Here is a 13,031-nt window from a genome sequence, read left to right as displayed (position 1 = left end):
ATAACCTGATCATAACCACTTGCTGGAGACTGGCTTTAGATGCATCTGTGCCCCCCCCCCCCCCCCCCCCCCAGAGTAAGCTCACTGTTGTAAACTCTCAGTTTTGCCAGAGGGAGTGAGTGAACCTGCCTGGCCATCACTGGCGACAAAAGGCAAGATAACACTGTTGAAAGATAAGGTGTCATAAATGTCTCCAAGCTTCCTTAATCCTAAAGGAATGAAGACTGCTGGTGTGATGCTGGGTTGGAGGAAAGAATCCTTAGCGCTTAACACCTTTGATCTGGACAGATGTGGAGAACTGCACCATGGGCAATCCCATCGAGTTCGGGTGGATTACACAAGTATATCTCACAGCGGCACTAGTCAGTGGTACATCTCTGTCAACAGTCTTCAGATTTATCACTGAGACACGAGGTGGAGGGTGAACAGTAAATACGGAGATATACATCCAATGAGGAGCAATAGCATTGCTGCACTGAGGTCAGTTTACTGCTTCGATTGGGTTATACAGTAAATGCAAATGTAGCATGACATCTGAATAGCAGACATATTGTTTGTCTTTGCTTTTGCTATTACTATTGGTGGGACCCTGGCTCTTTGCTAATCTTTTTTTTTTCCTGCAGCAGCAAAGCTGTGATCTAGATTTACTACTGTTGAAGCATGTGTCTAAAAAACAGTCCAACAGTATAAATAAAGACACAATAACCTCTCTAAGTAGAGGTAGCTGACTTTTGGCACATATCTTGTGAGACATTAATAAGTGCCTCCACCTTGGAAGGAATAATCCATTTAAACTTAAGTCACATGGCTGTGATTGATGTACAAACAGGAGTAGCACTTAATAACCTCTATCATGCTAGGTGACCCTGTGGCCCACAGTGGGTACCAGTTTGTTTACGGATGGTACTTCCAACACACTGTCCATGCTGAAATGCTGTTGCGTTTAATGGGCCTGATTGAGGGATTAGACTGTCAGCCCAGTGTGAGCCCTCATTTCTCTTCCTATGTGTAGAAGGTACCCCCTGTGCCCCCCTGCTACACCCAAGCTTCCTGCTCTGCCATCATCTGTCAATGGTGACTGAGTCCTCTGGAATATGGAGGAGTGAGAGACAATATCAATTAGTATTCGCTTTCCTGACAAATCTCTGTTTCCTAACAAAGAAGAACTTGGATACATTGTTTTCAGTCACAGTGTCAAGAGTAGGGGAGTAGTGTGTTTTCTGACAGTAGCTGAAGTGTGGAAACATTTATGCATAAGCAATTTAAGGACACAATTATTATTTCAATTCAACTGAGAGAGAGGTATACAAAAAAGGGTTCGCGCAAAAGAGAAAGAAGGTCAAATATCCATGTTCCACAGATGGGGTTAATGATAGTGTTTCTGTTTGTTATCTTGTTTGGAGGTTTCCCAACAATAAATAACAGCAAAAAACACTGCATCCCTGATTTAGATTCTCATCAGAAAATAACTCTCTCTCTCTCTCTCTGCATTACATTTTTTATTATATATATATATAGATATATATATATATATATATATATATAGATATATATATATATCTATATATATATACACATTATTTTTAATTGTACATGTCCCACTCAAAATTTTTTATTTACACAAGAATGGCACTTAGGAGAGCGTAGATGGCCAAAGCTAGCCACTTCTGTCCTGTAGTTGATCGTAAAATAGTTTTTAGCTGTGCTGGTAACACACATACGTACAACCAAACCCAAATGAAGATATTTTCCAGCCTCGTGCTTTAAACTCTAAAAAACATTGGGAAGATGTTACTTTCACTCACATTTTGTCTGTAATTGTTGAATATAAATTGATCTTGATGGTATAAAGCAGCAGTGCCAAATCCAATATTTTGATGGACAGGTATAGACAAAAAACAAAACAAAACAAAAAGATTAAACATACAAATTACCATTACGCTGAATGTTGATGTAATTTATGGGAGAAAATCACACTTCACAAAGACAGGATTTTGGAAATGGAAGGAAGGTGTTCAGTGAATTTTTTGGCAGTTTTTAAAGGCTTCATTGCCGTATTTGCAAGCCTCTGCCACATATTACACACTGGGCTAAATCTGCATTTTAAGAAACACTGCTGATATCGTCTCCTTCTTGGAAGCTGTAGGCTCTTCTTCTGTCTCATCACTTGGCCTTTTCACCTTTCCCAAGAATTTCTCCAAATACGTTTTACTCATTTTTGCTAGCTTGTGAGCTTGCTTCTTTTCCTGTAGGACATATATGTCAAACTCAGGCCAGGGGGCCAAATTTGGCCCACGATGTGATTATATTTGGCCCGCAAGACCGTATCAAATGTGTATTAGAGCTGGCCCGCCAGTATATAGCACATGCGCCACTAATATTACAAATCCCAGAATGCTTTGCTAGTGTGTTGCCCCATCAGTCTAGACCGGCGAGCGCCCCTTCCCTTTCTGTTGCAGTCTCCTCGAGCAAATTTACACTTCCCCTTCCCAAAAATGGCCAAACAAAAGATAGAAAACAGTTAACTTCCAAGACAGGTGGGAGGAAGATTATCTGTTCACTAAAGTAAAAGATAGACCTGTTTGTCGTGTGCGGATCAACATGGCTGTAACAAAGAATATAACATAATTGAATTAATGTTTTTGTTAATGCCCTTTATCAACTCCTGGCCAGGGACTGTTAATAGTTTGAGGTTTGGATTTTTATTGAAGGACATTCTTATTTTTTTGGGCTGTTTTGTTGTTGGCCTTTGAAAAAAGATTTACATAAAAAAGAAAGGTAGTTGGAGACAGATAAATAGAAGATAGAGAGACATAAGAATTCATGTTATCTATTTAAATACAAAACAACAAACACATACCACTGATGTCTTTTATCGCAAATTAGATTTCTCGTGTTTAGAATATTTAAAGTTTGTTTATTCCAGATTCAGTGTTTAAGCAAAATTTAAGTTTGTTGTCAATGATAAACTTTAACGCTACATTTCTGCAGAAAAGGGAAACATGCACATCGCAGTGATTTTTCATTAAATATTGAGATTGGCCCGCGACGTTGTCCCAATTTTTTATTTTGGCCCACCGTGAATTTGAGTTTGACACCCCTGCTGTAGGACATGACCAAAGCAAGGGCTTTGACAGTGGCACAGGCGGATGCACCTGATTTTCAAAATAAAACTTATTTCACACTCTGATAATCAATACAATATGTTTGGGGTCAACCACTGTGCACATTCCGGTACCAAATGTTCCATAGGCCACTGGTTGGGGACCACTGATCTCAAGTGGACAAAAACTGCCAAAAGCTTGCCAAAAAAGACGAGAACCCTTTTCAGAGTATGGTATTTCAGGGAGTACAGGGAAAATGCATTAACAATAGCATACTACACTTGAGACCCTACACTGCAGTTCTTTTTTGAAAATCCATCCTCTATTTGCCCTCTGCTGTGTGGATCTTCATCCCTAATCAGCTGCATTGTTCTGTGGAGATGCAGTCATAGGAAGTGGTAAGCTGTTTATTTATTGAACAGGCTTTAATACCTCCCCTCAGCAGCACGCTTGGCTCAGCAATGCCTTGTACTTTGAAGTAAGGGGCGTCTGGCAGAGTGCTATGACGGGCCCTCACTAGCAGTGCAATACTAAACAATGAACTGGAATAAGCTGTGCCCTCACCAGCAGCATACAGTAACAACAATGATCAACCTCCACCCTGCTATATACATTTCTCTGTTGCACTAAAACAGCTGTTTAACAGCAAAAGGCCTGCATGTGATCATGTTCATTTATTTGTATTAGCGTGTATTGTATATTGTATATGAAGTTTGAAGGCAGCATGATGAAGCAGTGGTTATCATGTCTGCTTCAGAGTCCAAATGCCCCCGTTTCTAATCACGGCTCTGGCCCTCCTGTGTAGGGCAAGAAGCTGGTGGTGTTATTTCTGCAGGCATCAGCATTAACAGGTTACCAGCAGCTTCAAGTACCTGGGTACTCATACTGTCGATTCAAGCCATGACCAAACAGCTAATACTGAGAAAGAGAAAGCTGAGCACATTATTGGCAGGAGCAAAGCCGATGTCTAATGTCTAATCTGCTGGCAGCTAAAGTGAGTACACCTCTTTGAAAATGTCCTAATTTCAGCCAAAGTGTCAATATTTTGTGTGACCATCATTATTTTCTGCCACTGCCTTAACCCTGGTGGCACGGTGGACGACTGGTTAGAGTGTCAGCCTCACAGTTCTGAGGACCGGGGTTCAATCCCCAGCCCCGCCTGTGTGGAGTTTGCATGTTCTCCCCGTGGCTACGTGGGTTTTCTCCGGGCACTCCGGTTTCCTCCCACATCCCAAAAACATGCATGAATTGAAGACTCTAAATTGCCCATAGGTGTGAATGTGAGTGCGAATGGTTGTTTGTTTGTATGTGCCCTGCGATTGGCTGGCAACCAGTTCAGGGTGTACCCCGCCTCCTGCCCGATGATAGCTGGGATAGGCTCCAGCACGCCCGCGACCCGAGTGAGGAGAAGCGGCTCAGAAAATGGATGGATGGATGCCTTAACCCTCTTGGGCATGGAGTTTTCCAGGATGCCAATTAAAACTTCTTCCACTCCTCCATGATGACATTACAGAGCTGGTGGATGGTAGAGAACCTGTGCTTCTCTACATTCTGTTTGAGCAGGCCCAACTGACCCTCAATAGGGTTTCAGTCTGGAGACTTTTGGCTAGTCCATCACCTAACCCTCAGCTTCTTTGGCAAGGCAGTGGTCGTCTTGGAGGTGTGTTTGGGGTCGTTTTAATGTTGGAGTTCCGCCTAAATATGTCACAGTACATGCAGCACTCATGCAGCCCCCGACCATGACACTGCTACCACCATGCTTGACTCTGAGACACACTTGTACAGTATAGGTACTCCTCACACATGCATGACACCATCTGAACCAAATAAGTGGTCTCATCAGACCACAGGACATGGTTCCAGTATTCCATGTCCTGTGTCTGGTCGTCTTCAGCAAACTGCTTGCGGGCTCGCTTGTGCATTATCCTTGGAAGACGCTTCCTTTAGGGACAACGAAGATGCAGATCATTTTAATGTTGTGTTTAGCATACGGTCTGAGCACTGACAGGCTGAAACCTCACCCATCCTCTGGCAGCACTCATACATCTATTTTCCATCGTGAAATGTTGTGTATATGACACTGAGCATGTGGACTCAGCTTCTTTGGTTGACCATGGTGAGGCCTGTACTGAGTGGAACCTGTCCTGTTCAACCACTGTATGGGCTTGGCCACCATGCAGCAGTTCAGTTTAAGGGTGTTTTCAATCTTATAGCCCAAGCCATCTTCATGTAGCGCAACAGTAAGAGTTATTTGCCATGAAGCGCCATATGTGGCTGTCCAGTGACGCAAGTGCTCACTTTTGTTGCCAGGGATTTAGGAATTAATAGCTGTGCTTTGAGTTGCTTTGAGGTGACCATAAAGTTACACTGTTTTAAAAACCCTACACAGACTGTCATTTCTTCAGTGCTGTCCCAAAAAATCCATCCATCCATTTTCTGAGCCGCTTCTCCTCACTAGGGTTGCGGGCGTGCTGGAGCCTATCCCAGCTGTCATCGGGCAGGAGGCGGGGTACACCCTGAACTGGTTGCCAGCCAATCGCAGGGCACATAGAAACAAACAACCATTCGCACACACAGTCATGCCTACGGGCAATTTAGAGTCTCCAATTAATGCATGTTTTTGGGATGTGGGAGGAAACCGGAGTGCCCGGAGAAAACCCACGCAGGCACGGGGAGAACATGCAAACTCCACACAGGCGGGGCCGGGGATTGAACCCCGGTCCTCAGAACTGTGAGGCTGACGCTCTAACCAGTCGGCGCCGTGCCGCTGTCCCAAAACAATACAATAAAATAAAACACGTGTGTGGTGTACTCATTTTTGTGAGGTACACATTTACTGATGTTACACACGTTGATCACACTAGAGTCTGCATCTTTTTTTTTTTTGGATGACATGCCAATGAGGCATCAGATGTGTTCTCGTTTTGATCTAACTGTTGCTCACTGACGCATTACTGCTGCTGTAAATGGAAGGGTAGCCTGAGGGAACAGTGTTTGCACCACAAGTACAGTACTACATGATGTTCTGTTAATAAAAAGTGATCAATGACTGCGCTAACATTTACAAGTCCCAGATTCTATTTAACACTTACTAGCACTCCCACTGACTTTACTGAAACCTTGAGAAAAGCAAGTATTTTGGAAAATTGGCATCTTGGTCATTTTAAATTATTCATATTAATTTAAAATAATTAGCATTATGGAAGCACTTTGCTGATGAACTACCGTTAGTGAAAATAAATTGGCATACCAATTACACTTTACATTAGGTGCATATAATATCTAAATAGGAAAATACTTCTCAGTCGACACTATGTTCTAAAATGTAGTTTCACTCTTAACTTTTGCTATGATAACGTCAAAGCCTGCTTCTGTCAACAAGTTGGACATATTTGCCAAGTGACTTTGTTTAATGAGCAGAGTGGCTCGTAGCCTGCATGGATCGTTTGAGGCCACCTGGTCCAATGAGACTGTGTAACATTGCTAAGGTGAGCTGCTTTTAAAATACTCACTATACTCAATCTACTCACGTAGCAAATGTAGTATTAATATGTTACAATTACATTTGCAATTAAAGTTCCATAATGTGTGCACATTAGCTTGGTGAAGTTCTCACACAGTATAAAGAAAAACATGCAACATCAGATACACAAAATAATAAAAAATTAAAATACTCTTACCATAGATTCCTGTGGAGATACATGGGAAGGCCTGTGAAAAGAGTCAAAGAAACATTGTTTAAAGCATATTGATAATAAACAAGCATGAGACAAACTATTATATTTTGTACACTGACAATGTTCTGCTGAATTCCAAACCCCCTCTCAACCTCCCCAAAAAAGGACATCCGTTAACATGTTTTTTCATGCAAATGTTTCCTCACAAGCTAAACAGGAATGGCTACGTAGCATACACTTGTGTTACCATTCCCTAAAACGTGACCACAATTTAATAGTTCTTGCTTGGTCGCACTTTGCAGCAGACAGATTATTCAAGCGTGGCTCTATAGCTTAAAATAGTTCCATTATTCTTTAGTTGTGTCGGCAAATATATTATGATACATAGGCCTTGCTCTGAGCGTCCTTATTTCACATTTATCTTTTATAAGTATATTAATAAACAGTAAAGGGATTCTTTTTATTCACCGGTGCCATTTGTCCTCAAAAGCAGCTGAACTTGTGTTTTAGTTCCTGCATTTCTTCATAATGAACAACCAAAACATTAATAAATGACACACAGATAACAAATGTCCCTACCATCTAACTAATGGATTAATATTACAACCACTAATATAGTAATATATATAGTGCACTAGTATAAGAGTAAGCAAAAATGCCCATGGCTTGTTTTTCATTTAAAAATGATGCCCATTACAACACAGGTACTACACAGGTATTTGGGATACATGGAAATAAAATATTTTGCAAAGATCAGGGCATTGTTTACCTGTTTATTAAGGCAATAACGCCATGACAATTATTTTATTGTATAAGCTTTTAGTCTTTTGTTGCGTTCTGTTCACAGACTAATACTCTTGAGGTTGTATTTCTCCACAAAATAAAATTACTTACTACTAAAGTAAAAAAGGCTAAGAATTTGGTATATTGTTTTGCGCATCGGCTATCTCCTGACATAAACAACAAATCCCATTGGCAATATCTCAAGGTCTAATCAGTTTAGCTTGTGTACTCTCCAGCATTGCACACTTCTTTAACAGCAACATACCCGTAACATGAAGGATGTGTAATTTTAACCAGCAGTACGCAAAACAACTCATCAAATCAATGTAAGAACTCTAACATCATTTAAGATTTTACGTTGGAATGTTATTAAAACGACAGACTCCGCCATCATCGTTACCCCAAATCAGCTTTCTCCTTGACCACCTTTGACATCTCCTTGGCACCAGAGTCATAACAGTACTCTTCAGAGTTGTATATGGCTGATACGAAATATGACAAAGCTAAAGCAATAACACGGACTATCCAGTCACATTTCATAAAGGTAATAAAGGCATAATGGTTACACGTTGTAACCTACAGTAGATCAGAAATGTATTAAAACTAAAGTTGTTGTTTTTTTCCAAAACTTTGGAACCTAATGGGTAAATTGGATGTTCTTTTAAGCCAAGAGGAATGTCCTTCTGTTTGTATCCAAATTTACCAGTTCTAAGGTTCCACCTGTCAAGTTAAATTTTTCTTCTGTCGGGAGATTTAAATCTTTTAAAGTAGCTTTGACCTTTCCAGGTGACTGTCTGACTCTGACACAAACAACAGATGATGAAGCATGGCCATTGTTTCAATGCTGTACCAATCTTTGCCCATGGCATTTTCCCATAAGATTTTGCAATTGAGGTACAACATGATTAATTGTCTGAAGAATACAGACACACACAAAAAAATAAAAATAAAATAGTGTGCATTTTTAATGTTAGGGTCTCAGATGATGAAGTTGTGTTCACTTAAAATAGTGAAATGTTGCTACTTAGATATTCCAACTCTACCACAAACAACACAATTACATTTGTGGACAGTCAAAACAAAAGACAGACATTTATGGAGGATGTATTCAGTCAGTTCGTGTATTTGCAATATTGACTGTATTTGCCTCAAGCCCAAACAAATTCTCAGCAGGCAGTGTCAATGTGGTCTGTTTGCTAATGGGCATCATGTCTATCTCTTCAACTTGTGCTAAATAGATTCCTAATATATGAAAAACTGCGGCAATGACACATGCGTATGCATAAAATATAAAGTATAGTTGAAACTCGTAATTAGTTCCTGGCTAAGGGAGGATATATTCAGTATGTAATGTGAAGAACAATATCACTTGTCCGGGCCATGTGATCCAAGGAGCTTCAACATTAACGCATTGCACTCGAATGTGTCTGGTAAGTCCAAGAAGTCACGCTGCTCGATAGCGTAAGCTTAGTAAAACAGAACCTACTTTTCTTCATTGTTTTCAAACAACAATGCACGGTGTAGTTGTTAGCATACATACCTGTAGATATGTTTACGCCATGTGAAGGTCCAGAGTTAATTAGAATAGGCAGCAGTATATAGACAGTCATGACCTATGATTCCTCCTTCAGGTTATTATTTCTATCTGCGGCTGCTCATTAGAAGTGAGTCAGCATGTCGGCCCGTGTTGGCATGAGGCTGTGCCTGACATGTTGCCTTGTTGATGATTCTCTTTGCTTAGGGAGTGCTCAGAAATTGGTCACTTGGGAAATTATTCTGTTTCCGAGGCTCCTCCCGAATCTATCACATCATTTTAAAGTGGAACACCTTTTCTCTCAGCACTTCTGCACACTTCTTTAGCTCCCAATGCATGAAGAATGACAAAAGGTAGATACTGTGATTATTGTAGGCATGACTTCACTGGTGTTTCCAATGTTTTTGAAGTTAGTGAGTGCAAGTCATATATAGTCATGGACACATTGATACAGGAACATTCAGTAGATGGGAACTGCCACATTCATTCCATTCACTTACACAAAATGCAAGGATCTTTCTGAGAGGGGAAAAGATACACCGGTAGGTACCTTAGAACAATTGCAGACCTTTTATACATAATTATTGATGTGTATTTTCTTATTATTTTAATATTGTGCAAATTGTCTAATTAAAGCATTTTTTTATTGACTTCGGTGTACGACCGGTGCTAGGAACAAACTGTTTTCATGAAGCAAAGTAACTGTAGTGCCGCTATGGCACCCTACAACTTCCAGTCATTTGTTATGCAACAGGACATAACACAATAAAGATGGCTCAACCTCAGGCAACGTGCAGCAGTCCAGCTGTACAGTAGTTGCCACCATCACATTAATGAATGTGAACGAGAGGCTGCGAAATAGCTATGAGCAGGCAGGTAAAGTGGAGAAAACCTTTCATGGGCACAGTGATTCTGCCAGGAGAACACCTCGTCTTGGCTGGCTGAGCAAATACAACTGGACCAAGGGTGCTCTGCCTGCAGCTTAAAGCCTTCTAGCTTATTTGCAGATGGAAGGTATGATTATTTATCACAGCAGCAAGGGTGTGCTCATGTTACCACACATTTGATATCAACAAATGTTGCCCGACTCTGAATAAATACCTTGTATGTATGTACTGTACGCATGTATGTAAGTACTGTATTTACAAACCCCAATTCCAGTGTAAAATGTAAATAAAAACACAATACAATTATTTCCAAATCCTTTTCAAACTATAATCAATTAGATACACTACAGCGACAAGATATTTAATGTTCAACCGGACCTTTTTATTTTCCCTAAATATTCACTCATTTTGAAATTCATGCCTACAACATGTTCCAAATAAGCTGGGACAGGGATGTTTACCAGTGTGTTTTATCACCTTTCTTTTTTACAACACTCGAAGCATTTGGGAACTGAGGACACTAATTGTTGAAGCTTTGTAGGTAGTATTCGTTCCCATTCTTGCTTGATGTACTGTACAACTTCAGTTGCTCAAAAGTCTGGGGTCAGGCAGAATCCTCACATCTCCAAAAGCTTGACTTTTCAGGAAAGCAAACAACAGCATGTTTGTTGAGCCATGAACATTGCTTCGTCAAAGAGAGAAAGCTATTTTCAACTATTTAGATTGGTGAATAACTTAAAAATCCAAATAAATAAATAAAAAATAGACCCACATGGAGACTGACCAATAGTACCTAGATCTGTGAAATCTTTTTTTTAACTTGACCAAATTTGAACATTGCTTTCGGCTTGAAGCCAGTGAACACACACACACACACACACACAAATATACATGCAGATTCACGCAAAATTAATTTCGTCATTATATTCTCATTTAACCTCTCTGTGAGTATCTGAATATGAATGATAAAAATGTTGGCAGGAAAACAAGCAACGACGTGTCTTTTTTAGAATTTGTATTTTGATTGGTACTAGACCCCAGTACTTGGACACAGATTTTATGTTGACAATATATATAGGCCAACAACAGCTTCTTTTAAAGCTTTGAACTTTAAATTTACTACGTTCCCACAATGACATGATGAGAATGGTCTTGTGAAACGTTTTTGTATTTGTCACAAGGTCCAGGCATTATAAAATGAAGGGGAAAAAAACCTTTTCATGGAATCCTGAAATGGATGAGTGGAATAAATAAAGACAAAAATAAAGACAAATATGTTCATTTCTTACATCCTAGCCAAATGCTTGATTTGAAACTCGACATATACAACTGAGAAATAGAATATATGCCTCCGGGCCTCTGATTATTCCAATGAGTGCTTCATGTAAATGTAGAATATGTGTCCATGGCATGTACCATTTGAAGTAATTTGCATTTCGGAAGACAAAATTACAGGTGGGTATAAAAAGGATCAAAGCATGGGCTGTGAGGATTTACTCTTCATCTATCAAAGTGGTATTTCATAGGGGATCTCAAAGTGAAAATGCCTCTGAAACACTGAAGATAAAATGTAAAAAGGAAAGGCAAAAGAAAGCCACTATGGAAAAAAAAAGGGGACCGTGGGTTGTCAAATATCCATATCGGATTGCCTATACAGCGACACAGATCTGGGTAGACATTTTCTGCACGTTTATGGTTCATTTGTACAACCCCAATTCCAATGAAGTTGGGACGTTGTGTTAAACATAAATAAAAACTGAATAAATTGATTTGCAAATTATGTTCAACCTATATTTAATCGAATACACTACAAAGACAAGATATTTAATGTTCAAACTGATAAACTTTATTGTTTTTAGCAAATAATCATTAACTTGAGAATTTTATGTTGGGACAGGGTCATGTTTACCACTGTTACATCACCTTTTCTTTTAACAACATTCAATAAACGTTTGGGAACTGAGGACACTAATTTTGAAGCTTTGTAGGTGGAATTCTTTCCCATGCTTGCTTGTTGTACAGCTTCAGCTGTTCAACAGTCCGGGGTCTCCGTTGTCGTATTTTACGCTTCATAATGCGCCACACATTTTCAATGGGAGACAGGTCTGGACTGCAGGCAGGCCAGTCTCGTACCCGCACTCTTTTACTATGAAGCCACGCTGTTGTAAGACGTGCAGAATGTGGTTTGGCATTGTCTTGCTGAAATAAACAGGATTAGAGAGCAGATTAGCGCCGACCTGTATTTACTGACATTGGTTTTCTGAAGTGTTCCTGAGCCCATGTGGTGATATCCTTTACACATTGATGTCGGTTTTTTATGCTGAGGGATCGAAGGTCACGGACATTCAGTGTTGGTTTTTGGCCTTGCTGCTTACATGCAGTGATTTCTCCAGATTTTCTGAACCTTTTGATGATATTATGGAAAAAAATGATATTTAATTTCCCAAAAAGGCAAACAAGAAACATGGAAAAAGCAAACAAATCAAAGTCCCACAACTGATAACCAAAGTAACAAAGAAACGCTTGAATAAACCTACAACTGGAAACATGACTACTGAAACGACAGACGACTATGACGTGACACAGACAGGGACAATGACACGACAAGAATTGAAAGAAACCAGGGAACTAAATACAAGCAACGAGGAACACCCGGACAAGACACGGGTGGCTGGAGGGAGCTGATTGGTCGACTCAAGGTAGACTGTTGACGAGAACAGGTGGACACAATAACTAAATGAGCACACAAGACATAAAAAACATGGAACACAGGAAAAGATGAAACAAACTAAACAACCCAAACCAAAACACAGACCATGACAGATATGTATTTAAACTGTCTTCATCATGCTGCCGTCCCACATCTGCAAGTGAACAACAAACATGGACTAAACCACTGTGATTAAAACGTCACGATGAATATGAAACACTTGATATCATGCTTCAAAATATCTCAGGGCAGATTAGCAGCATATGGAGATGGACGGTTAGAATTATTAATAATCCTCAAATATAGACCTGTGATTTGTTCTACAGTAGTAGATGA

The 13,031-nt window shown here is 40.0% G+C and overlaps 1 protein-coding gene across 4 annotated transcripts in view; it reads right to left on the bottom strand.

Moving 5' to 3' along the window:
• macrod2 (mono-ADP ribosylhydrolase 2) overlaps positions 1-13,031 on the bottom strand; it is a 487,683-nt gene that overhangs the window by 135,282 nt on the left and 339,370 nt on the right. For all 4 annotated transcript variants that reach the window (XM_061790567.1, XM_061790571.1, XM_061790569.1 and 1 more), the window contains exon 7: positions 6,785-6,815. In XM_061790567.1, coding sequence (XP_061646551.1) covers positions 6,785-6,815 — 31 coding nt within the window. The remainder of the gene's footprint in view (positions 1-6,784; positions 6,816-13,031) is intronic.

Source organism: Phyllopteryx taeniolatus, chromosome 11 (assembly GCF_024500385.1).
Source record: "Phyllopteryx taeniolatus isolate TA_2022b chromosome 11, UOR_Ptae_1.2, whole genome shotgun sequence".
Classification (NCBI taxonomy): Eukaryota; Metazoa; Chordata; class Actinopteri; order Syngnathiformes; family Syngnathidae; genus Phyllopteryx; species Phyllopteryx taeniolatus.
The sequence above is the reverse complement of the archived record's forward strand: the minus strand, read 5'-3'. Positions and strand labels throughout refer to the sequence as shown.